General features: G+C 32.3%; 13 protein-coding genes across 13 annotated transcripts; 6 read left to right on the top strand and 7 right to left on the bottom strand.

The window, feature by feature from the left end:
• Positions 1–64: 64 nt before the first annotated feature.
• On the bottom strand, positions 65–1,186 carry Chro.80384 (hypothetical protein). The annotated part of the gene is made up of 1 exon (XM_663431.1): positions 65–1,186. One exon carries the CDS (start codon positions 1,184–1,186, stop codon positions 65–67), a length of 1,122 nt encoding a protein of 373 aa, XP_668523.1.
• A 629-nt stretch (positions 1,187–1,815) lies between these two features.
• Chro.80383 (kinesin-like protein) lies at positions 1,816–3,648 on the bottom strand. Its single annotated transcript, XM_663430.1, has 1 exon — positions 1,816–3,648. The coding sequence occupies one exon, from the start codon at positions 3,646–3,648 to the stop codon at positions 1,816–1,818; it is 1,833 nt and encodes a 610-aa protein (XP_668522.1).
• A 621-nt stretch (positions 3,649–4,269) lies between these two features.
• Chro.80382 (methyltransferase) lies at positions 4,270–5,058 on the top strand. The annotated part of the gene is made up of 1 exon (XM_663429.1): positions 4,270–5,058. The coding sequence occupies one exon, from the start codon at positions 4,270–4,272 to the stop codon at positions 5,056–5,058; it is 789 nt and encodes a 262-aa protein (XP_668521.1).
• A 1,798-nt stretch (positions 5,059–6,856) lies between these two features.
• Positions 6,857–8,383, top strand: Chro.80381 (phosphatidylinositol-4-phosphate 5-kinase). The annotated part of the gene is made up of 1 exon (XM_663428.1): positions 6,857–8,383. The coding sequence occupies one exon, from the start codon at positions 6,857–6,859 to the stop codon at positions 8,381–8,383; it is 1,527 nt and encodes a 508-aa protein (XP_668520.1).
• An 825-nt stretch (positions 8,384–9,208) lies between these two features.
• Chro.80380 (hypothetical protein) lies at positions 9,209–11,074 on the top strand. Its single annotated transcript, XM_663427.1, has 1 exon — positions 9,209–11,074. The coding sequence occupies one exon, from the start codon at positions 9,209–9,211 to the stop codon at positions 11,072–11,074; it is 1,866 nt and encodes a 621-aa protein (XP_668519.1).
• Positions 11,075–11,245: 171 nt separating this feature from the next.
• Positions 11,246–11,488, bottom strand: Chro.80379 (hypothetical protein). The annotated part of the gene is made up of 1 exon (XM_663426.1): positions 11,246–11,488. One exon carries the CDS (start codon positions 11,486–11,488, stop codon positions 11,246–11,248), a length of 243 nt encoding a protein of 80 aa, XP_668518.1.
• Positions 11,489–11,932: 444 nt separating this feature from the next.
• Positions 11,933–13,573, top strand: Chro.80378 (importin alpha). Its single annotated transcript, XM_663425.1, has 1 exon — positions 11,933–13,573. One exon carries the CDS (start codon positions 11,933–11,935, stop codon positions 13,571–13,573), a length of 1,641 nt encoding a protein of 546 aa, XP_668517.1.
• A 125-nt stretch (positions 13,574–13,698) lies between these two features.
• Chro.80377 (ABC1 family) lies at positions 13,699–15,384 on the bottom strand. The annotated part of the gene is made up of 1 exon (XM_663424.1): positions 13,699–15,384. One exon carries the CDS (start codon positions 15,382–15,384, stop codon positions 13,699–13,701), a length of 1,686 nt encoding a protein of 561 aa, XP_668516.1.
• A 315-nt stretch (positions 15,385–15,699) lies between these two features.
• Positions 15,700–17,949, bottom strand: Chro.80376 (hypothetical protein). The annotated part of the gene is made up of 1 exon (XM_663423.1): positions 15,700–17,949. The coding sequence occupies one exon, from the start codon at positions 17,947–17,949 to the stop codon at positions 15,700–15,702; it is 2,250 nt and encodes a 749-aa protein (XP_668515.1).
• A 378-nt stretch (positions 17,950–18,327) lies between these two features.
• On the bottom strand, positions 18,328–20,784 carry Chro.80375 (hypothetical protein). Its single annotated transcript, XM_663422.1, has 1 exon — positions 18,328–20,784. The coding sequence occupies one exon, from the start codon at positions 20,782–20,784 to the stop codon at positions 18,328–18,330; it is 2,457 nt and encodes an 818-aa protein (XP_668514.1).
• Positions 20,785–21,498: 714 nt separating this feature from the next.
• Positions 21,499–22,734, top strand: Chro.80374 (RNA-binding protein). The annotated part of the gene is made up of 1 exon (XM_663421.1): positions 21,499–22,734. The coding sequence occupies one exon, from the start codon at positions 21,499–21,501 to the stop codon at positions 22,732–22,734; it is 1,236 nt and encodes a 411-aa protein (XP_668513.1).
• Positions 22,735–22,754: 20 nt separating this feature from the next.
• Chro.80373 (helicase) lies at positions 22,755–25,505 on the bottom strand. Its single annotated transcript, XM_663420.1, has 1 exon — positions 22,755–25,505. One exon carries the CDS (start codon positions 25,503–25,505, stop codon positions 22,755–22,757), a length of 2,751 nt encoding a protein of 916 aa, XP_668512.1.
• Positions 25,504–26,271, top strand: Chro.80372 (ubiquitin carboxy-terminal hydrolase L1; gracile axonal dystrophy; protein gene product 9.5). Its single annotated transcript, XM_663419.1, has 1 exon — positions 25,504–26,271. One exon carries the CDS (start codon positions 25,504–25,506, stop codon positions 26,269–26,271), a length of 768 nt encoding a protein of 255 aa, XP_668511.1.
• The last annotated feature ends 186 nt before the right edge of the window (positions 26,272–26,457 follow it).

Genomic DNA, 26,457 nt, shown 5'->3' with positions numbered 1-26,457 from the left:
TTATAAAATATATAGAAATAAATCTTAAGTTTTAATATTGAATTTCAGCAATAATGGGCTGAAGTCATTCTACTGCAAGAAATCCCAACTTTATATCTTGCTGAAGCTCTAGAAATTCTTCCTCACTAATCGGCTCCATTTTTCTTGCATTTCTTTTGGTATTAAAAATATGCCATTCAGATCGGTAATGTTGCTTAAACGCATTATGATCCATCAATTGAATATTACATTTGCGACAAAGAAGCATGTTAGACTTAATCTCACGTTTGCTTTCTTCTATATTCAAACTCGAGACAATCGGTTTTACAAATTTATTTGCATTTTCTTTAATACTAACTTCTGTTTTTTCTAGTTTTTTATCAATTATATGCCTGGGGTCGGTAGTTATTGAATCAAACAATATATCGCTTTTGTTAGAAAGTTCAAGTTGAATAGCTTCTGGATTATCTAAATTTGAATTTTTGTCAATAGTTTTTACATTTGAGTCAAGTAAGAGTAATTTGCAATCCAACTGATCTATTTCTCGATAATATCGTGGCTCACAAAGAAACGTAATGCTATAGGTATTATGTTTTTCTTCAGATGAGATAGGAAATACATTAAATTCATTAAGCTTTTTAGTTATATTCTGTTTGTTTACAATATCTACCGACAACTTTAGCATCATTTTAGCTCTTTCAATCTGATCAGGAATACGCTTTTTTAATATGTCAAACGCTTTTAGTGCTTGCTCCTTAGTTGTTTTATTTAATGATACAGAAAATCCAGAATCTTTAAGTTCAGATTCTATAATTTTTACGGATAGTGGCAAGTTATTTTTTGGATTAACAGTCATTCTGTTGAGCATGTGACAGATATCGGTAAATTGTTTGTCTAGCATATAACTTCTTTCTGTTTCTGATACTTGAATCTCACCCTTACTCAAAATAGTTTTGCAAATATTATCAATGCTGTTTGTTCCAAAAACGGTATTTAAATCATCGGAATTCGCCACTTGGCCTTTTGAGACATTTGCGAAAATTGTTCTAATCTGTAAAACTTCATCAAGATCCCATTCTACTCCGCTTCTCCAATTCAGAATTTTATTTTTATAGCACGCAACTTCAAATCTTTTTCCATGAGACTTATAGCGAACAACTGCAACATTGGTCAGTTTGATTTGATTACTCGGCTGGAACAGCGACATTTTTAAAAAAATGGTTAATCAGTATTGCCGCTGTTTTTTTTTTATGCACACCTGCTATATTGTGGCATTAGATTCATTCTGCTCTAAAAAGCAATTTTTACAACTTACATTATATTGCATTATAAATTGGGCTTTTTAATCTTGATAGGAGATTTGGGCACTCTCTTCCATAAATTTGGTCTGGATATCAATAATTTTTTCGTAGAAATATCTATTACTGGTTTCTACTGGTAAAGGTAGTTTTCTAACAAAAAATCTGATTCTGGAGCTGTATTTATGCTTTAATAATAAAAATAAGGATTTAAGTAAAGGATTCGGTTTCAGTCTCCTGACAGCTTGTTAAATAAGAAAAGTTGAACTAATACTTGACTTAAAAGTACTATAATGGAAAAAATTAAGTGCACTCGAACTTTCAATTTATAGAAAACTCTACTTGCATATGATATTTCTAACTTTTCTCTTTCTATTTTAATATTTTTTTTAATTAAATTACCTAATTCTATAATTGTAAGAACATATAAATTAACAATTGAAAATAGATATACAAACGTGGGAATTCACTAGATGGGTAATTTAAACCTTTAAAGATGAATATTACTTATAATTAACAATCAAACAATTAATTTTTGTTACCTGATTCCTATAGTATCCATAATCGATATGAGTTCTTCGATTTCTACCAATTCTTTTTTTAGGTTTTCCAAAGATTCTGACTTCCTCGTAACCAAACTTTTTAATTCTTGGATGTATTCATTAGAGCTCTCTCTGCTATAGTTTTTCTTTAACAAGTCTTTTAGTATTAGCGATTCTTCCTTCAAACACTCACACAACACACCCAAATGTGTTGCATGGTTTGATGCAAGTTCTTCTTGTTTTTTAATAAAGTATTCACCCAAATATTTTTTTAATTTGTTTAGATCAGCCTCCGGAATCGTGTCGGTATTGACAATGCCAATACCAGGAATGTTAAAAATACTGCTTCTTCCAAATAATTTTTCGATTTGTGGAGATTCATTTCTGATTGACAGATGCTCTTCATTAGGCATGTTTGGAGACGATCGACTTAAATTACGCTCTACAACATTTCCGTATTTGATCATTTCCTGGCTAATTTCGAAATCATCTTCTCTAAACTCAGTATCAGCATTAGATTCCTCAAATTCCTCTTCAGTACATGATCTTGGGCTTTCATTACTGGAAGATGCATCTTTTTTAGACATATTTGCAGGCGCAGTTGTTTTTCTAGAAAGTGGATGCTTAGAAGAGTATTTATCGCTATGAAAAGTATCTGATCTGGTAACTGACTTTTTCCTCAGTTCTTTAACCCTGTGAGCATATCTAAGAGTGTTTAAAGTTTGTTCAGAACAAGAGTAACAAGGGCCTATATTTGCAATCATAACAGAGTGTGCATTTCCAACAAATACATCTTTTAAAACCTTGGTCAATTCTGATTGTCTGAAAGGAACATGGCTGCTTTGTTGGTCATGTAGAGCTCGAATGCATTCCTTTAGAGCAAGTAAAGAGCGATTAATCCCTGCTCCATCCTGTTGTGTCTGTCTTGTGCTATGCACTGTGTCTGCACCCCTCTCACTTCCTGCCAAGTCAATAAATACCATTTTCCCATATGTAATGAATTTCGGAGAAAGGGGAGATTGAAGAGTAGATTCTTTTGTGACAGAAAAAATTCTGGATCTAATTTCAATTTGCAGAATTGCGTGAGATCTGGATGACATATCATTCATACTATTTTGGGCAGTTCTTCTATATTCTAATCCTTTGCTGATCACAGATAACAAGTCCTCCCGGGTTTTTATCAATCTTTCAGTTAGATCCTTAACAACTACTTCACGTTTACTGTTTTCCATTGCGCTCACAAGCTTTTGATTGTTAAGTAGATCATATAGTTTGTCGCAGTAGATTTCGAAAAACGAAACATAAACTTCTTTATTTTCATGTTCGCTTTGTTCAAGAAGCTCAAAAATATTATTAACTGCTAGTTCGAAAATTCCAAGTTCACGTTCAGTTCTCCTCTGCAAACTATTAGAATAAGCCGTATTTTCACTTCCCATCATTGTATAAGTCTTTCCACTTCCAGTTTGGCCATAGGCAAAACAGGAGCATTTAAATCCCGGGGTAAAGATGTTTTCAGTTAAAGGACGTATAATATCTTCATATAGTTCTCTATTGTTGATTTGCTCACTATATACTCGATCAAAAGTATATGAATGCTTGTCTATATATTTAGTACAATCTACTTTGGTTTTCAATTCATGGACATAAATAGTATTTTCGTCGCATACAGCCTCTACAACATCAATATCATTCCTTGAGATTTCGTTATCAGTAAGAGGTCGTTTTCTGACAACCACCGTAATCTTTGTTCTATTTAATTTGTTTTTCACATTAAAATTCAAATGCTCGTTTGTTCTAACTTTAGATGATCCAGGACGAGAAAGATTCATTTTCTATTTTGCATATTATTATTTTTTTGCAAAACATACCATCCAAACTTTTCCCATAAATTTTTTCGTAGGAAAAATCTAACTGGATTAAGAATTTTTTTCTAAGAATTCTCACTTTACCTCACTTTCATTCGTATAGACATATTTTTAAACGTATTGTGAGGTGGTTTTCTGTTAAAATTTTTGCGGGAAAGTTCTTTCTTTTTGCAAATTTTTATCAATTGGTAATTGCAGAGGCTTAAGGATAAAATAAAATATAGTAAGCTCTATGTTGTATTCATTAATACTCTTCTTGGCCACACATTTATGTCTGGTTGGTATATTTAAGTTGCATGAGTAGTTAATTTGATAAAATGTAAAGTATAACTTTGTATTACATTCATTAGTGCTTTAATGAAACTACATATTTACAATTTTTTTTTCGAAAATACGAAAGTTGTTTTTGCTCGTACTTGAACTTTGACAAAAGCGTTCGGTTTTTTTTTTTTCGAAACTTAAGAGGGTTATCACTCGACTTGTTTATCGCTCCAAGCAAGTTAGGATATTTCATTTACATTCATTTTTTTTGGTAAAGAATCAATTTTAATAATTATTTACTCAGATCTTAGGGCTTTAGGAGAAATGAAAATACTTACAGTAATTGATTCAATACTAACCTTCGTTTGGCTAACTTATTGGCACCTTAAGTCGTTATTGAATATTGCTCCGTCATTTTGGAGATTTTGTTATAATGCTTGCAATTCACTATTTACAAAGTTACAGTACACTTCTAACATTGATGTCTCATTTATGAACTATGGCTATGCAATTAAAACTCCTCATAGCCCTCCTGAAAATTCGGAGCTAGATAAATTTATCGAGTCTAAATTGGAAAAGCTAAAGAAAGAGTCCCCGCCAAACTTTAATGATGTTTGGAACTCAGTGCAGCTTTATACAGCAGTTCTATCTACTTATGATGATGACTTCAAAGGTAAATCCATCTTAGAGGTAGGCTGCGGAAGAGGAGGAGGCTCAGTTGTAGTTTGCAGTGTTGCTGAGCCGATGTCTTATGCTGGGATTGATATCAGTGATCAGGGGATTGAATTATGCAGACAAATATATAGGAATGATTTGATTCCTGCTGGAAATAAAGTATTTTATGTTGGAAGCAGTATGGAACTTGAAAATTACTTTGCGCCTGAATCTTTTGATATTGTGTTGAATGTTGAATCTGCTCACTGTTATCCAAATTTTGACAAGTTTGTAAAGGGAGTTTTTGACTTACTTAAACCAGGTGGAATGATGCTCTTTGCAGATATTTCACCCACAATTGCTTGGCCAGATATAAAGGTAAGCTTGCAAAATATTAAGGAATCTTCGTTCAATACTAAATTAGGATACAATTGCAAATACTGGATTCCAAATTATTAAGCAATTCAATATTACTACCAACGTCATTTATTCTTTGAAGACGGAAGTAGAGCCTTTCTTATCTAAAGTAAGTCATTACATAAACATGTTTTTTTTTTTTTAACTAATGAAAATTAGGTTAATTCCAAAAGTTCTTCAAGTTACATTGGAAGAGCTCTAATGTGGCTTGTAAATAGTCAAACCGTGAGGATACCACTAAACGCTATGATAAGAGGCGAAGGCCAGTACCACATTATTGCAAGTAAAAAACCAGTTCAATTTAATAAATCCAAAACAATTCAGGAAGAGAGAACGTCACTTACGAACAGATATGACACAAAGTAACTATTGTGATATACTTGAACTTAATGTGACAAATTTTGATGTAGCATATCTACTATTAACTTAAATAATTGTTTGTCATTTTCTCTTAATTTCTCGAAATATTTACATGTTTCTGAACTTTTCTCCCGCGCAGTGAGTTTCAAATATCTTTTACTTGTATTGATTCATATCTAATAATTCTGTTTGATCGAAAGTTGTACATTCGATTTTTGATATGCTATATATAGTAACTATTATTTGAACAAATGCATAAAATCAAAATTTTCTTTAGGAAATGTTCGAGTTTCAAATTAAAACAAGACATTTTTACAAAAATCCAAAATGAGACAAACCTATCCACAAAACAAATTAGGGATTTTTACAATACATTTATCTCAAACTCAGATAATGGTAAGTTCTATTATTAGCTCTTTAATATTAGTATTTTGTAACTATAATGATATATATTTATATATTATTAAATGCCAAAATAAATTTGAATTGATTTTATCTCGACATCACACACTAGGATTCATGGATATTCGGAGGTTTAGAATCGTTTTGGGGCTACTAGATGATGGGCTTCTTTCTCAAATGATTTTTAACGCAATGGACACTGATAACAATAACTTGCTTGATTTTTACGAGTTTGGTAGAGCACTAGCGATAATGATTTCCGATAATTTCGATGAAAAGGCAAGGTTTTCCTACAGGGTAATCAAGGGAGAAAATTATATGAATTTGAGTGATGGAATCACCTTTGAGAAGTTATTAAAATCTATTAGGGCAATTGATAATGCTAGATATATGCTTGTTGGGCCGCAAATATTAAATTTCTCGGATCAAGAAATTAAAAATTTTTTCAACGACTATTCAACGGTGAAAGATGAACAAAATGAACCCAAAATCTACTTTGAAAGTTATAAAGCAGCTATTCAAGACTCCCCAGAGTTTCTCTCATTTTTTGGAATAATAACCCCGAATATTCTTGAATCTTATGACTTAGATATTGAAAACAGGAAATCGCCGTTAATATTCGAGGGAATTAATATTTTTAATAGGCTACCAATTGATAGAGTTGGGTATAACGAGTCTATTGAAAAGGAGTTTACTTCTCGACTGAAGCTACAGGTCTTTAATATTTTAGAGGACATTAAAAACATTAAACAAGAGACAACTGATTCGCTTAACACTCTAGAAAAATGGATTCGTAGCCCAAATGAAAATAATTTATTAAATTGTATGCTTTTTGATATCAATAAAAACACAAATATGTTTGAAGCTCAAAATTTTACTGATACTAATAGCATAGTACAAATATTTAATCATGACATGCTCTTGCTTAAAAGTGTATTGAATAATAATATCGAGATGCTTGATTCAATTTACAAAAAAAGTATCTATTCTTTGCAGAATATGGTGCCATCATCTCAAATCGTAACATATAACAATTTTAATTGGGGAATAATAAAAAAAAGTTTATAATCGAAAGAAAATGTACATTAATAAAGGTAATGTTGCTCCGAATACTAAACATCGTATGTCTGCAAGCGAAATGATTAAGAAAACGTTTATGCATAAGTCGAGCAGTACCCTTGATTATAGTAGGAACAGCTATTGTTCTAATAATCGGAAGCGAGTCTCCTTGATACACACTTATAGGCGCAGAAGCAATATTAGCGGAGGATTCCAAAATATGGCAAAGACATCAAGCAAAATTAAAGTGAAGGGTTCCAGGGCAAATATATCTTCAATAAAGTCCAAAAATTCTCACTCTGAAAAGGAAACACCCACGATAAGTGGTATAAATGTTCCTGTAGTGAAAATAACAAAGGGATATGCAGTTTACATTGGGCATGAAAGTTGGAATACAGTATTGAATATGATGGTTGGAATGAGGCTGGCAATTGGGAGAGTTTATTCAGAACCGAACCGAGATGTTGCAGATTACGACTTTATAATGAAAGAAAAGTTTTTTATAATTCCCAGGACTTCGAGGGAATCAAACACTAAATCAAATGTTTTAATTCAAAAGTCAAATGATTATAGAGGATTCATGAAACCTGTACAGTTTATTGATTATAATCCCATGGTATTCAGAAAGATCCGCGAAATATGCAATATTTCTCCTGAATCATATGTAAGAAGTGTTGGCCCAGAACAGTTATTGGGAAATATGGTATTGGGAAATTTGTCTTCAATGAATGAATTATGTAGCGAAGGAAAGTCTGGTGCATTTTTTTATTATACTACAGACGGTAGATTTTTAATAAAAACTGTGGGAAAAAAGACGGCAGTGTTCTTTAGAAGCATATTGAGTAAGTATTTTAACCATATTAAAAGTAACCAAAGCAGTTTAATAACAAGAATATATGGGCTTCATGCTCTTAGATTTAAAAAGCCTCTACTTCAACCATTCAATACAATTAGGGAACAAATTTCGAGTAACGGCAATTCAATATTAAGGAAAAGTAAGATACACAAAATTTTTTTTATTGTAATGGAGAATATTTTTCATACTCCCGTTGAAATACATAGAAGATACGATATAAAGGGAAGCTGGATTGGAAGGTCTACGCCTTTAATTCTTCAGGAAGATAAGACTATTGCTTTAAAAGAGTTGGACATGAAAAATAATAAGGAAATGTTGCACATTAATCAGCGAGATCAAATTGATTTGCTAAAGCAACTAGAAGTAGACTGTAAATTTTTTGAACTTTATAACATAATGGATTATTCGCTCCTGATTGGAATACATTATGTGCAGGATGACGCCATGAACATCAGGTCTCTTATTGAAAATAAGAATAATAGAAAATTCGTTGGAATTCTCTCTTCTGATCAAAAGAAAGTTTACTACCTGGGATTTATTGACTTTTTCTCAACCTGGAGCACCATTAAGAAGTTTGAAAGACTTTACAAAGCGATCATTATTGGATCATCAAACGGCATTTCAGCGGTTCCACCAGATAAATATTCTATGCGCTTTATGAAATTTATTAAATCAAAAATATCTGAATAAAAAGTTTTTTTTCGCGTAGTAATTTGCCGATTAATTTTTGTATATTAAAATATATCAAGAGTTAAGCCATTTGCAGAATTAATATAGGAAGAATGGAGAACAAGGTATCCATAGACCCTCTTTTAGAGTGCTACATTAACATTATAAGAAACTTAACAACTATTACTAACGAAATAGTTATTTCTAGCAGCTATGAAAATACAGATAGTTCAAACAAATTGAAAAACGGTGTGTAAGTTTTATTACTTAAAATTTAAATTAATCATTTTTCTTTCAAGCCAGGAATATATTAACCTGTTAGTTAATGCGCAAAGCATTCTTTCGGATTCAAGTTTATCAAAAGAAGAAATTCCATTAGGATTCATCAAGTAAGTATTAATAGATTCTACGTTTCATGTGATTATCATTAGGCACATTGATGAAGGAAAATCACCAAACACGTGGCTAATGGATTTATTCAAGCTTCTCGACGAGCAAAACGATAGAGCTAGGGGGGAAGCGTTTACGTTATCTGTAAGTCGATTACTGATTATTTCTATGTAAATTTACTGTATAATTTTGATAGAGCTTACACAGAGCTATTAGCAAAAGACTATTAATTGGACGAGATCTTTCGATAGATGATATTGTAATTATCAACAGAAAACTTTAGATTATTATAGATAGATAAGATTTTTAATTAATTATCTTTTGTAATTATCTTTTCAAGTCATGCATTTAGTGACAATCTTGCGAGATAATGATACTTAGGCGCCAATGTGAGTGTTTTTTTGCAAGTTCAACTAAACTTCATAATGTAACTAGTAATTTAATCAGATAATAATAATGGAGCAAGAACGAAGTAATGTGAAAGATAATGCATTCTTGTCAGATGCTACTTCATCGAATATAGTCGAGCATGAGAGGCCTGAAGAAAGATCCAAATCCGAGGCAAATATTGAGGAGCTGCCCTATAACCAAAGATATTCTAAAATTGAGCCTGGAAGTACTTCATTTGATGAATCAACTTCTTCTTGGTATCAACTGGCTATTCGGTCAGGATCTAAGAATATTTCAGGTGAAGACATGAACTCTTTATTATATAGCGATGAAGGTGTTTTGGGTGGCTTGTTTTCAACAAGACGACCGAGAGATGCAATGGCAGGGTTTAGCAGCGGAATGAAGACAGTGGGGAAGGGTGTTGCAGCTGGTGTTGCAACATTAGTCGCCGCACCTGTGGTCGGAGCTGCTACCGAAGGTGTATCTGGGTTTTTCAAAGGAATGGGCGCTGGTTTAGTTGCAGCAGTTGCACTACCTGTAACTGCTGTTGGAGTTGCCGGATACCAAATGGCGAGGGGAGTAGCGAATACTCCAGAGGCCATAACTGAAAGTAATAAGGGGAGGAAATGGGACAAAAAAAACAGACAGTGGATCGAATATTACTATTCGTTAGATGATGAAATTCAGCGACTTAAGGAAAAGGAAATAAAATATTCACAAAAAAATGATAATTATGAAACTGGCGATTATAATAAAAAAGAATCAATAAATTTGGATTCAAAAAATGTTGTAGATACAACTTATTATGATTTGTTATCTGTTTCGCCAAATGCAGATGCAGATGAAATTCGACGGCAATATTACAGGAAGGCAAAACAATACCATCCAGATAAAAATCCTGACGATGCAGACGCAAAAGATAAATTTCAAAAGTTGGGCGAAGCTTATCAAATACTTGCTGATCCTGAACGCAGGAAGAGATATGATGAATATGGAATTGGTGCTACTTATGATATGCCCGTTATTGATTCGAATTTGATTTTTACAATTTTATTTGGGTCTGATAGTTTAGAAAAGTATGTAGGCAAACTGAAAATGGTTTCTCTTGTTGAGATTGCCACCACTAATAATGGCCAAAATGGTGCTGGAAATTCAATAGAGATGGAGCAAGCAATTGAGAACGAACAAAATAAAAGAACAATTTTACTTGCAATAGAAATGAGAAAGATAATTACTCCTATACTGGAAGAGTTTGATGCTGAAAAATCAGTTCCAATTGAAACTTCAGAGATTCTTATTAATTGGAGAGAATCGATTTCTCAAGAAGCAAAAAGTTTATGTAACAATTCGTTTTGTGACGCAATGGTTGAGGCAATTGGCTGGAGTTATGAAAATTATGGTTCTCAATACTTAGGAAAAATCGACACCTTTCTCGGAATAGGAGGTAAGTATGCCAAGTTTCAAGCAAAGACAAGGAATGTTGCATCTACTTGGAAAATGGCTTCTACTGCAATTAGAACAGCTATGGCAGCTCAAAGTCTGCAGTCGTCCATTAAAAAAAAATCCAGTGGAACTGCAGAAAATGAACACACCTATGAATCTAATTTGGAACAAGATGCAGAGGAATCAGCAAGAACACAGCAGCAGTTCGAAGAGACGTTACCACTTATATTGGATACAATGCTTCAGATCACAATAATGGACATTGAAGATACAGTCAGGACAGTTGCTAAGAAACTAGTGAAAGATATGGGAGTTGATCTAAATACAAGAAAGCGAAGGGCACTAGCTCTCATAGAACTTGGTTCAATTTTTCAATCTGTAGCAAACGATTCAAATCAACAGAGAGAAGAAAAAGGCGATAAACCGGATGCAAGAAGAAAAGTTGAAGAGGCGTTCATTAAAGCTGCTCAACAAAGAGATGAAAAATAGCCCGTTAGGTGCAAATATTCCAGTTTAATTTCAGAAATAATTAGAGCCAATTACATACATTATTTATAGTCGAGCATATAGATGCTAAGTAATTTGTGTATGGTGTTTGCCGCCTTGTCAACAATTTCTAGTCTTTAAGCAATTAACCGTAGTTTAAGAAAAAAAAATAACTTACCTCCTCTCGATAGTAAAATCTGCGCTGTTTAATGCGCTCACACCTATTTTTGATATTTCAACTACCATATGGTTAACGTTTTCTTCGAGAGTATTTTTAATTGTTATTTTACCACTCTCTTTATTGGTGCAGTCTGCTTCGATATTAGTGAACATGTTCAGTTTGTCTTCGTTGCTTAGCGATTCAGCTAATTTATTATTTGAGTTTCTACTGGATATCATTGGAGGAGAGCATTTCATACAATACTTCAGTCCATTCGAAGGATCTTCTAATAAAGGTACTTCTTCACACTAGCTGAGTTAAGAATATTTTGAATTTAATTGATACTTACAGATGGGCAAGCATCGCCTAACATTATCCATCCTTTTAGAAGGTATGAACCCATCAATCCACTAATAGCAGATACATCCTTCATTATTTATTTACAAAATCAAATAATAAAATTGCAAATTAATTTATAATCGAGATAGACTTGGCGGTGTGAATTGTACTTGATGTATATTTAAATTTTTTAGTATTTATACAAAATTATTTTTCAATGAGTCGTATATTGATTAAGATGGATAAAAATTCATTCATGCGGGAATAAACTGCCGCCACAAAATTCCACTTTCTTTAAATAAGTGAGAGTAATAGTTAACTGTGGGTTAAAAAAAATATTACAAATTGGGATAATAGCGACAATGGATAAGTTGGAAACCCATAAGAAGGCTTATAAAAAGACCTTTGATGACCCTAGAAGGAAGCGTGAAGAACAGCAAGCGCAAATTCGAAAACAACAACGTGATGAACAACTTAGTAAGAGACGTCAAGGAAACGATGGTGAAAATAATGATATATCTATGGGTATGAATATCCAATCAGGAAATATGTACGGTGTTGAGCATATTCCGGCATTATCTCAGGGAATAATGAGTCAAGAATTCAGTACTCAGTTTGAAGCAACACAAGGCTTAAGAAGGCTGCTTTCTAGAGAGCACAACCCACCAATTCAGGCAGTTATTGACGCTGGGGTGATCCCTCGTTTGGTTCATTTTTTAAGTGATTATGACCACCCAAATCTTCAGTTCGAAGCTGCATGGACTTTAACAAATATATCGTCTGGTACTACTGAGCAAACTTGTGAAGTTGTTAGACACGGATCGATTCCAAAATGTGTTGAACTTTTAAATAGTCCAAAACTTGAAGTTAAAGAACAAGCTATTTGGACGCTCGGTAATATAGCGGGTGATTCTGCAAATTGCCGTGATTTAGTATTGAGAGCAGGTGCGCTTCCACCAATCCTACAATTAATTGCACTAGAAATAGGTCCATTGGACAATAGCGAACAAATGATGAATGTAAAATCACCGAGTACAGTAGGTGGCAAGGTTAGTGGTAAGACCAGCATACTAAGGACGGCAACTTGGACGGTTAACAACCTTTGTAGAGGTAGGCCACCCCCCCCATTCGAAATGGTGTCTCACTCACTACCAGTGCTATGTAGACTTTTATATTTTTCTGACTTGGAAGTTATGACAGATGCTTGTTGGGCGCTTAGTTATATCTCAGATGGGCCCAATGATCGTGTTGAGGCGGTACTAAGGAGCGAAGCATGCCCCAGACTTGTAGAGCTTTTGGGTCATCCATCACCCCTTGTTCAGACTCCTGCACTTAGGTGTGTTGGAAATATTGTTACGGGCGATGATAGACAAACTCAAATGGTTCTATCATGCGGAGCTGCGAAGTACCTTTTACAACTTTTATCTTCTCCCAAGAAGGTAATTAGGAAAGAAGCTTGTTGGACTGTGTCAAATATTACAGCAGGAAACAAAGAACAAATCCAAGAAATTATTGACAACGGATTAATTGTTCCATTAGTTAATCTACTAAACACTGCAGAGTTCGATGTGAAAAAGGAAGCTGCATGGGCGATTTCTAATGCGACAACAGGAGGCACCGTCGAACAAATTGAATATTTAGTTAGCCAGGGGGTGATCAAACCTCTTTGTGACTTGCTCAGCATTGAGGATGCGAAGGTAATCAACGTGGCTCTAGAGGCAATTGAGAATATTTTAAAGACAGGTGCGATAAGACAGCATGAACGTGGTCTTCAAGAAAATCCATATTGCGCCCTTGTAGAACAAGCTTATGGACTATCTAGGCTTGAGAAGCTTCAAGAAGCTCCTTCAAAGGCTATTTACGAAAAGGCATTCCATATTATTGTTTCCTATTTCCCGTATGAATACGAAGATGATCACGAAGAAATCTTTGATACAATTGAAAGTGCTGAGCCAGAATTTAAGTATAATCCTGATTCGAATGTAGATTTTAAATTTGAGTAAAATTTATCAGAAAAACGTTATTAATGGGTCTAAAAATTTTGGTGAATTTAGCTTTATTGATGCACTAAACTTAGCATTTTCAAATATAAACTATATATGATTCCACGAATTCTAGTAGAACAGGCCTAGTTAGGAGTTGATTTAACTCTTCTCGTATTATATTTCTCCAATACTTGATTGAATATTTTATGTGAGTTTATCGCTGCTCCGAGACGACTGCAAATTATAAAGAATCCAGCGATGCGCCTGTGTAGTGAATAAAAATCAGAAAGAGGGGGCGTTTCTCTTTTTAGCAATATATTTGGGACAATTTTTGAAATATTTGCAACTATTTCACTTTTTGAGAAGTCAAATGGGGATGGAGAATACTTGAACACCTCAGAGACCATTTTGATTGCATTACAGTGCAATTTAATGAATTCTTCACTTTCAGTCCCCAAAATAAATTTCATTTTAATGAATTGTTTAATGATATCAGGTTCTGATCCACTAATTGCGAATCTAATCATGTTAATGTAGTCATCAACAAAATCCTCTGAATATGATCTTACTGCCCCAAAATCCAGCAGTATTATTCGATTTTTCTTCAAATCCACCAGGAAATTTGCAGGATTTGGATCTGTTTGAAGCGTTCTAAAAATAAAAAGTTCATGTAATGTCAAATAAAGAAGTGACTCTGCTATTGAATTCCTCAACTCCATAGTATTTTGTAAGCCAAATGTGCTTTTTATATTATCTTGGAACAAAGATGAGATTTCAATTGTATTTTCTGAATTCATATTTTCTGTTGTCAAAATTTTTTTTGTAGAAAGATGATTAAATACTGTTGGTATATAAAAATTCACTTTTAAATCATACACATTCATAGTGGGAATGATTTTTTCCCTGTAATATTTCAAAAATAAAAGTTCATTTTCATAATTACATTCAGAAATTAATTCTTTTTTTAATTCAGCCATCAGCTCATTAATAAATAGCCCTTTTGGGAAAATTCGGGAATAACTGTTTATCAATTGAAATAGATTTATGTCCGATAAAATAGCCTTCATTATGTTAGGATATTGAATTTTTACAGCTACAGACTGTCCATCTTTAAGAATTCCATGATGTACTTGTCCAATTGAAGCTGCTGCAAAGGGATTTTCACAAAAATAGGCAAAAATGTTTTCCTTCCAACCATTCCCAAACTCTAATTCCATTAATTTATGTACTTGGCAGATTGGAATTGCAAACGCATTTTTTTTTGCATCATTGAGTGCATTCGATAACTCAATGGGAATACCAATATTATTTAGATTAATAAACTGTGCAAACTTAAGTGCTACCCCCCTTAGTAACTTTACTGTTTGATTTACTGTTTCAATATTTTCATTTCCTAATATTTTTCCCTTGACTGAAAATCCATTTCCCTGTTTATAATCGCTATATGTTTCTTTCGCAGATCCAAGTAGGAGCTTTATTATCATATTGCTCACATGAAATAATCTAACCGCGCTATTTGTTGGCACTTTTTTTTCTACTCTTTTCGATGTTTCTATAGACCCAAGGTGATTTTCTATTGATTTTACTTTTGTAATTATACTTATTTTAGGGTCCTTATCGTTTGAATATTTAGGTATTAAATTATCTGTTTTATGCCAATCTCCTTTATTCTTATGTGAGATCCAAAATAAACCTGTTTTTTTTTCAGAAATGATAAATTGAGAAGAATTTTTTAAAAGCTTCAATATTTGATTAAATCTGCTAAATTTATTTTTTGAAGAGGTTGTTATGAAAGCATTTGGTTCATAAATTAGTTTAAATTTTCTCATTTGTTCTTTATTTAAATAATTGATAATTCCCTCCAAGACATTTTTATGTTTACCCCAAATTTTAAAATTTGAACAAATTAACTATCAAGACATCTATGTGTTGATTTCTTCAGAAAGCATATAGATTTAATTGATTTATCAAATATAATGTTTGTAATTAGAAATAATTATTACTCTAATTGCTTTAAAAATTCTAAAGTAACAATCTGTTCAAAATATTCAAATTTATAAATTTTTGAAAATATATCATTATTTAAATGATCTAGTAACGCTGATTATCCAACTGCTCTATAATAATTTCAATAACTCATATTATTAGTAATGATAATAACTATTGTTGATTGGAAAATCATTTGTATTATATCCGCTAAATTTCATGTAATCCCTTTGGTCTTTATAAACTCTTATAGGATTATTTTCCTCAATATGGTCGGAGAAATCACCACATATAAACACTCCGTGTTCCTTTTTTTTGAAATTTCTTTGATTAGGCGATCTGCTTCTACCAATATTTCTCGAAAAAACGTGTAATGATTTATTTTTAGGTGTTGAGTTGTCATTTTCCTTCATTGCGTTATCTTTTGTATTTTCATTAACTATTTCGCCTATCGGCTTTACTATTCCATTTGGAATGGCACTAGAGTTTGGAGTTAAAGTATAATGTACAGGGTTACCTTCTTCATCAATAAATGTTAGAGAAACCGGCTGAATTTCGAGGCCAAGTTCATCATTTCGTGCTTTAAGGGACACAGGTCTTAAAATTGGACCTAAAGCCTTCGCACAGTGGATATTTTTCGAACTTTCTATTTTTAAATTAAAGTCTATATCTTTATTTGAATTTTTACATTTACTATCCCTTGATGTAGTTTCCTTGCTCCTTTTGTCGTGCTTCTCCAAATTTGTATTTGTTGGTTGCTCTTGTTCGCTACTATCTGATTCTACATTGCAAGATTCGCTAAACAAGCTAAGTTTATTACACTTCTTAACTGTTTTCTTTGCTTCATGCTTAGAAAACTTTGCAAATTTAATGATAGCTTCATTTAACCATTTCTGTGGAATGGAGGCAATTTCAGTAACTGCATTGACACAGTTTTTTGAACTTGATATTACATCTTTTAAGGCATCAACAATTGCTGGTGATTTACATTTTTCAAGTAAACTAATAAATGATATTATTTCTTCAGGCTCCAAATCTGTAAAAATGTCAGGGACATGAGTATGATCAAGTGAAGTTTCTGAAATAGTGAAAACCTCATTTTGGGGAATGCTATTAACTTTTTGCATGGACTCTGAATTACTGTACTCGCAAAACTCAATTATGTAAAGTTGTATCTGCCTAACACATGTAACTAACTCTTGCAACCATATTTGTGCACTCTTATCATCTTCGCATAGTACAAACATATTTGCAATTAATGAAAAAAATAACCCTCTATATCTTGAAAATTTCTCCTCTATTTTTGATGATACACCATTAGAGTAAACCTCACCTAGCTCCAAGTCTATTAAGGCAAATAATTCTACAGCATTACTTTGTAATAAAATATTTTTTTCTTTCTCTACCCAGTGTAGTATATCAATTCCAGTAAAGCCATGCTCAGAAGCTACTGCCTTGAAATAATGGCTGATGTAATGACTGAAAATCATTTGTCCAGTCTTTTCTTCAGGTAACTGAGACCCTTCAGGCGTGTTTAATGCAAATAAAACTCTGGGGGGAATATCTTTTTTTCCCCTATTGTATCCAAAGTGCCTGTGTAAAATTCCCAAAATTTTTGCATTCCTTATACCTTCAGCTGATAGGAACTTTCCATCATCCTGCATAGAAGGATTAAGTATGCTCATATCCATACTTCTTATTAATACCTCTAACCAAGGGAATCTTTGGCAAAGTTTATTTTCAATATTTAGTGGGTTGTTCCAATCTATTATTCCCTGACCATAAATACAAAATGAAATGCAAAACTTGACATACTTAGATAATTTAATATCGTCCCATTTATTTGAATCAGAATTCAATTCCGCTTTACAATAATGACAATATCGTTTTGCAAATTTTGAAAGGCACTCTATAGAACATACATTATTACTCAACCAACGCATTTTTAAAAAGACAAGTAACTTTTTATTAGATTCACCAACTATTTTATTAATTTCTTTAGGCATGCCATCTATACCTGAATTCATATATTTTTTTACTGCATATTCCTTTCCTGTAGCGTCAAGAATTCTGTGCCCAAGAACTATCAACCTTTCATATATTCCACTTCCTCCATCTGCTACAGAAATAATTGCATTATCAATATCTGTATCAATAATATCTTCTCCCAAAAAGCCAAAAAATTGAGTCATATCGTACCACATTCTACATAATGGGTCGCTACACCAAGAAAACCTGGTGACTTCTCCATTACAATCTCTTCTGTGTCTCAAGTTCATAATAGCTTTTGCTGCATTGTGTTCAAGCTCTATTTGCTTCTTTGCAGCAATTTTTCCATCTTTTTTATCTTCGTTATAATTTTCTGCTGCATGTTTAATTTTTAAGACAACACCTCCTTTCTCAGGCATTTTACACTAAAGCAATAATTTAATTAAGTTTTATTAATACAATTATTTTTTCCATTCATATTCTTCCAAAAATATTCTTGCTCACAAGTGTGCATTCAATTCTTCTTTTTATTCACACAGCCAAAAAAATCAACCACAAAAAATTTCTCATTCAAGAAAGTGAAAGATATACATTTAATTCAAAAATTTTGATCTTAAGCATGAATATCTCCAAGACAATAGATTCAATAATAAGAAATTACTTTAAAGTAGTGAGTTACTAATTATTTCTAAATTTTTAAAACAATAATATACAGATTAGTGAAAAATTGCAATAAACTATAATAATACAATTTAAGACTATATTAAGTGATAAATTGTATTAGAGTCTGTGTGACGTCAGTGCCTATAAACATCTAGTGTTCGAGCATGTGCCGACAAATTGGTGATCGAACTTACGTCATCTTCAATTTCTGGTGTTGATTTAAAGTTTCCCATCAAAGACTCATTTACATCGTTAGCTATAACTTCCGTTCTTGATTCACCGACTAAAGTCTTATCATTACTGTGATTCTGTTCATCTTCATTTTCTATTAAAGGATTTTTGTTCACTTCTGAAGAGTCATCTTTATTATCACTCTTTTGTTCGGGTCTGTTTGAGGCAAGGTTACTAATTGATTGGGGAAAGGGTGCATCTCTCATATCTACTTGTAATTGACTCTGAATCAGAGGTCCGATTCCAGTATTTTGGAATTGTTGCCAAGGGAAATGAGAGTTGGAGCTACCAGACCCTATATGAGTATTGCTAGAACCTACTGCTGCTGCTGCTGCTGCTGCTGCTGCACCAAACATAAAGAAGGGATTTGCAGCCATCAAAGCAGCTTGTGTAAAATTATTAATAGAGTTTGCTTGACTTTGTTGAGGAGTTTGAACACCAAGGTTCATGCCTGTTGCGGCGGCAACAGTAGCAGAAATAGAGGGATCAATCGGAATACCTCCTGCTATGGATGAAAGCGCAGCAAGATGAAATGGTAATCCCATTTGGTGAGCAGCTGCAGCTGCAGCCGCAGTAGCTGTTAGTATACTTGGCTGCCCAATATTGGATTGAATGACGTTTTGTTGGACAGTAGTGCCGTGATTAATCATTGATGGAATGTTATTTGCCAATATATTCCCCGATGTGCTAAATAGTGGGTTTGCTCCAGCTATCAAATTGCGCGTCGAGTCATCAAATCCCGGAATAAACTGATGTACCGTATTTGAATATTGGTCAAGCTCTAATGGAGTTATTGGAGTCGCTGGAGTTGCCGTTGTAGCATTCGAGTTAGAATAGTTACGTCTATTTGGAGTTTTAATACCAGAATTATCATTGGATGAATTAATGGTTGTTCCAACTCTAGGGAGTTCTTCATATAAATGCGCTTGTGTCTTCATGCGAACCTCCTCTCTCTTACGACGCAAGAACTCTATGGCTCTTCTTTGGGCCTCTTCGAATCCAAGCTTTCTTGCGGAAAATGTCTTTGACCTTCTTTGATTATCTTCCTTCCAAAATGCAAGCCAAGCCATCTGTCGATTCGACCATGAAACACCTTTACACCCTGACTTTGGATTTAAAAGACGGTTCATAGCATCCTGTCTAGAAGATGAGTTGCCTTCATTATCATGAGTATTATCCCCCGTATCGTCGGTATCACTTCCATCTTTATTAGATTCGGCACTGGTATCCTTGTTCAAGTTCAAGCCATTACTTTCGATACTTATATCACTAGCCTTACTGCTATTACTATTGATGCCTTGCCATCCTAAACTATTATATGAGTTGTCAAGATCTTCATTATCTACATTTGATTTTCTTTCAACTTCATCAACTTTAATACTTTGCTCAAAATTAAAGTTTACTGGGGTTTCTTGAAGTTCCGAAGCTGCGTCATCTAATTCGGAATGACTTTTACTTACTTTTGCTAATATATGGAGTGGAATTTTTTCGTTTTCAATATTAGTTGAATTATAAGACGAAGAATGGTCTTCCTGTAGAGTATTATTATTAACCCTACGCTTCTTGATGTTTTGGGGAGGAGTTATTTCACCATTTAAGGTTTGACGAGCTTCTGTAATTGCCAAATCAAGTTCTTCTATAGTAGTATCGCGCCATAGATGAGCATTAATAAGCCCATCACGAAGAAGTTCAAAATAAAGTAAACAATAGTCGTATCCTTTTTCAGATACCATACTCAAGTTTAGTTTACCTTGGGCCATTTCTAAAAACTCCGCAATCTGTTGTTTAGTAGGAGCCAAATTCCATCTTAAAAAGACATTAGCTCTATCTAGGGCTCTCTGTCTGGATAGAAATTCGGTTGAAGACAAATTGTCATATGTTATATCGGAATTATCGAGCCTAATATCTGTATTCTCTAAATTTTCATTTTCATGATTAGCATTAACGATTTTTGTAGTTGGAATGTTTGATGTAGAATGGTTAGTTTCTATTTCAATATTTTGATTTTCCTTTTCTAATTCTTCAGTAACACATATTTCATTATGTATTCCACTTGAGCCGCTATCTTTGTAAGAATCCAAATTATTGAATTCAAGTTCAATGCCATTAGCTCTAGATGCGGAAATACTATCGGTTCCAATTTCATGTCCGATACTGGAAAATCTTTGAGGTGAAACCGAAGCATCCCTATATCCACTAGCTCCAGTTGTGCTACTGCAATTATCATCAAAATTATCTTCAACGGTAAAAGGCTCATGTGATTCAAAATTTGGTGACTGAACGGTTGGCTCAGACTTGTTTAAATCTTGTTCTTGAAACAGTACTACCTCATCACTATTCATACGGCTTTCACTCTCCATATTTAAATATGTAACTAAGCATTCAAATGACTCTAGATAATTTGAATTCTAGAGTTTATGTTGCAATAATTAAAATTTATCAGAATTTTAGAACCGACACATAAATTGACAAGTTTTATAATGCATTGTATAACCGCCAGAAAAATTTATTTTTGCTTTTTACTGGCATAAATATAGATGTCTTGTATGTAATATGTTATTTTTATGCTAGTATCAGTCACTAGAAACCATAAGAATTGCTACCCCTCTATACGTTTCTCTCTCTCCAGCTATGCATTAATAGCGTGTATTTCAAGCATACATAAGATCTGTACGTAGACACTGGCACTAGTATATCCTCAAATTGCCTTTAACATAACTTACCTTTATAACAGTTACTAATTGATTTCTGAGACATATATTAAAGCGCCATATTATTCCCGGTGCCGAATATACGTTTCGTCTTACATGGGAAATCTTTAATTAATAAGATATTGATAATTTGAATTAACAATGGTTAAAACTTGCTGTACAGAATAAACATTATTTCACAAAGTATTTTGTTTATCCTGCTCATCACTTTGTTACTTAATTTTTTTTTTCTTATTTCACGATTAGGAATTTTGACAGCTATAAAAAGTCGCTTAGAAACTGTGATAAATATTTCTGGTTTGTAAAAATACTAATTTTTAAACTTTTTTTATTTGAATTTTTTTTTGATTTAAATATTAGTAAATGGTGATGCGTTGCTACGCGCAATTGCAAAAAAAAAAAAAGTTAATTATTACTAACTACTTCATAATTAATACTTTATTCAATATGACCGAAATTAAGAAAATTCGCTCACGATCGCCCTCTCCTATAGGAGGAAACTGCGAGCCTAAAAGAATTAAAGCCGATTCATTTGTAATTGGAAAAGAGACTAGATTTTCGCTGATTAAACAACTAGAGTATTATTTTTCAGATGAAAATCTTAAAACGGACTCGTTCTTCCAGAATATAATGCGTTCAGACCCTGAGAATCGTTTACTTGTTTCTTACCTTTTGAATTGTTCAAAAATCAAGAATCTAGGTATTACTAAAGAAGAAGAAATTATTGATGCGCTTAAAGGTCATGAAATGATCTTGATTGAGTTTAACCAGGAAGGGAAAGCAATGATAAAATTAAATAAAAATTTACCCGATTTAGAGTCAAAGAAAAAAACAAAAGAAAAGAATTTAATTAATAGTAAAGATCTTCACGCTGGTGGCTGTATTTTAAAAATTATAAATTTGCCTGAAACTGCATCTTGGTCTTCTGTTAAAGATTCTATAAAAGAGAAACTTAAAGAATTGCAGCCAGAAAGCCAAAATTTAATAAGATATGTATCACAAACAACTCAAGATGGTACATGTTATATTTTGCTTAAACCATTTAAGAATGATAAATCGCTTATCGAAAATATGGAATTGACATTTGGTGAAGAAAATATTCCTATTTCACTTGCTAGTCAAGATGAAGCGAGGAAAATAATAAATTCAGTTTTTCCAAGGCATATACAAAAAGAAAGAGAAAAAGAACTTAATAAACAAAAAATGGCATTTATGTCAATGCCAATAGTTGTAGGTGGGCAAACATTTGCATCAATAGAACATCTAAGGCGATGTATTAAAGAAGTTTTAGAACAATCTGAAGTTAATACCGTATTTGAAAAAGAAAGTTTAACATATAAAGTACTTCTTTCAATCTTGGAGTATCACCCAAAACGTGAAAAGAAAACCAAAGGAATAGATTCAATCTGTATTAGGATCCACGAAAATTCTACAAGCAAGGATGATTTATGTAGCAAATGTTTCTACATTGTTAGAAAATCCCCAGATGGCATTGAAGAATTTGAAGATTTTAGTGTAAATAAATGCCTACAACAATTATCTAGAAACCCTCCATTATCTTCTAAGTTAGAGGAAGCTTTGATTGAAAATGGTGCCTGAATGTTGAGTTTTTAATTACTCTAACTTTTTATCCAATTTTTCCCAGTTACTATTCTCGGAAATTGTTTAATTAATTCCCTCTCCTTTGAATTTATATTATAACTGGAAAGATTTGCATCCTGTATAAAGGGTGAAGGTTTTCCAACATTTAATGGAACGCTAATAAAAAGTCGTTCTTTTGCTCTTGTAAATGCCACATAAACAATTCTTCTTTCTTCTTCTATAGTGATTTCATCGAACTCGTTTTTTATCTCCAAATTTTCTGATTCTCTATATAAAGGGAATACTTTGTCAACGAATTTAGGGATAAAAACAACTTTCCATTCAAGTCCCTTTGCTCTGTGAATAGTTGATAAAGATATTTTTTCTCCCTTTTTTATTTGTAATAAACCATTAGATGCATCTTGCAGAAAGCAGAGTAAGCATTCATACCCAGTAGGTTGTTCATCGTTTGGTGTGTAAGGTTCTGAATACTTTAAAAGGGTAGAGATAGAATTTAAGGTGCTCAATTTTCTTGAATTTATTTTTTCAGAATCTTCTGTACTAGAATTAATGTTATCAACTAAATTAGATTGAAGTAACCTCTTGTTTTTAGATTGTTTCACCATTATTTCATTTTGATTATCAAGATTCATTTTCTTCACTATTAAATTAATTATTTCTGATACTGAGACCTTATTCTTAATGAATTGTTTTAAATCATCTAAGAAATCTAAGAATGCTTTAATAGAATTTATGCTTTTTTTATGTAGCTTATAATTAATTTTAGATTTTGTTTCAAATTTACTTGATACTAACATTCTGCATACGCTCACTATTGATGTATATACATTTGTTGTATTTCCATAAACAGAAGTGTCTAATTCACAAATTCCATTCAAGGGCTGGGTAGATTTCCTCATTAACGAGATTCCTTTAGCACCATATTCTTCTATTAACTTTATAGCATTATCGCCAATACCTCTTTTTGGACGATTGCAAATTCTCAAAAAGCAATCATCTGCAGTTTCATCAATAATTAGTCTGCAGTAAGATAAAATATCTAATATCTCCGCTCTGTACAGCAAGTCAGATGCAAATTTTGGATTATTTCTAGATGTATTTTCGAGAGGAAAAGTAATTTCAGCAGATTTGTATCGACTTAATTGGTCAACATCAAAATCTAATAAATCATTAGAGATCATCTTAAACCAGCCTCGTTCATTGTTTATATTCTCAGTATCTTGGAGCATTTCCAAACAACTGATTAAAAACTTTTTATCGCTCAATAATTTTTCAACATAAAAAAGAGTATCATTTGTTCTTGCCAATATAGCGAATTCACTCCACGAATAGTTAAATTTCATTTTTAAAAGCAGTATTGTGGATGCAATCCAATGCATTTCATCAATTTGCTTTGGAAAATAATAAACTACTGGCTCTACGCCAAAATCATTATTACTGATTAATAATTTGGATATTCTAAATTTATTTTTTTTTACAAGGTTGTTTGAAACTTGAATTATAGATTTAGTCGACCTAAAATTTGTGCTGAGATAAATTAAATTAATGTTATCTTTAAACATAGAAGAAAATTGTGAAAACACTCCAGTTTCGACGCCTCTCCAACTATAAATTGCTTGATCATCATCGCCAACCACAGTAATTCCTCCTCTCCTTAGATTTTGATCTTTAGTGAATTTTTCAGCTTCAAATTTTCTTTTTTTATTTATTATGCTTTTAGTTAACAATTCAAGTATTTTAAACTGTAATTTAGATGTATCTTGAAACTCATCACAAAATATATAAGGGTACGAATCCTGAATTTTTTCCCTTATATTAATATTATTTCCTAATAAATTTAATGCAAGTGTAATCAAATCTGTGTAATCTACTAAATAAGGTTTATGAGCCACCATCTTTTTGTTATATAAGTAGTAAATTCCAAGTAATTCATGATTTCCATTAACATCATCTATTGTACATTCACTTTTATTTAAAAATTTTTTTATTTTCATCAGTTTAATAATTTTAAATACTTTTTCAAATTCGTTATTTTTTGTAGTTTGGTCAATACCTGTTTCTTTTTTTATATTGTTTAAATTATATAAATTTTTACATTGCTCATTTTCACCCTTAATATCGTGAGTTTGATCACAAATATTATCATCAAAATCGTCTCTCTCGATTTCATCAAAATTGGCTGGATCAAAAATAAGTGGAGAATAATTTGATAATTGAGATGTGACTTTACTTGAATTTTCAGATAAGCAAGACTTTAGCAATTTAATTGCCAATTCCTTATCAATTATCGCAATATCTTTTGGTAAGCCGATGAAAGATCCATATTCTTTAAGAAGCTTCCAACAAAATGAATGAATAGTTCCTATAAATATTTCTGGAGTCGGAACAAAATCTGATAAACTCTTTTCATTTCTTAAATCATTCTTTATTTGTTTTGACTTTGAATAAATAATTTTTGAAGAAGATGAGTAAACAATTGAAACTCTACTTTTAAGTTCATTTGCTGCCTTCCTAGTAAATGTTAGTGCAAGTATTGGTGAATATCCACTCAATAAAAAACGAACAATTCTAGATGTTAATGTTGCAGTCTTTCCAGTCCCTGGGCCTGCAACAATTAGCAATGAACTTTCATGGTTAGTAAATACTGCCTTCTTTTGCTCCAGAGTTAAACGCCCAAACAGCATGCTATGAATTTTGTCATCTTTTCCAAAATTTGTTAGAGGGTTTTTAAATTCCTCTTTATTTTGTTCATTAAATACTTTCATCATGAACTATTATTTTTATATTATCATTTCTGCTGAAATGAAAAATTTTCCAAAGTTTTCCGCCAGCTGTGAAAAATTCAGATTTATGAATAAAAAAAACAAAATATGGAAACCTCTTATTTCTGATCCAAAATTACTTGAAGAGTATTCCGTTGGATTAGGTGTTAAATCTAAAATTAGCTTTATTGATATTTACACAACAGAAGAGACCGAATTTTATTTTTGTGGTATAAATCCAATTTCTTTAATAGCTTTAGTACCAATTAATGATGAAAAAATTTGCAAAAAGAGAAATAAATTAGGATGCGAAATGAATATCTCCCAGAGTGTTTGGTTCATGAAACAATACATTACGAATTCTTGCAGTGCAGTTGCGCTTTTACATTCAATTTTGAATAATGATAAAATAGAACTTGAAGAAGAAAGCATCGCCAAGATGTTATTGAATTTAAAAGGTGATCCAAATGATCTACCCAGAGAAAGAGGGTTTTATTTAATAAATGACAAGAATATTGAGTATCTACACGAAAAATTATCATCAAGAGATCTAACTAAAGACTGTGATAAATCAGAGTTCCATTATGTATCTTTTGTAAGTAATCATGGGCATATAATAGAATTAGATGGAAGGCTTCCCTGTCAAATTAGCCACGGAGTATGCAAAAGTGATGAATTTCTTAAAAACACACTAAAAATCATAAAAGAACATTTTATTTTGCCAATAGGAATAAATGGCAAAATAGCTATTGTTGCATTGTGTATAAAATAGTAGATATAAATGCTAACTATTTTTCGATCATTCTTTTTTCTTGTGAGTAATTTCTCTTCTCTTATTTAAATATGAACTGACTCTACGCTTCAAACAGAAGAAGAAAACAATTGCAATAAATAACGAGAAAACCAAGAACATCCTCACTCTAAAAGTGAATAAATCAATTATTGTGATTGAAGATGA

The sequence above is a fragment of the Cryptosporidium hominis genome (assembly GCF_000006425.1).
Source record: "Cryptosporidium hominis TU502 chromosome 8 CHRO018129, whole genome shotgun sequence".
Lineage (NCBI taxonomy): Eukaryota > Apicomplexa > Conoidasida > Eucoccidiorida > Cryptosporidiidae > Cryptosporidium > Cryptosporidium hominis.
The sequence above is the reverse complement of the archived record's forward strand: the minus strand, read 5'-3'. Positions and strand labels throughout refer to the sequence as shown.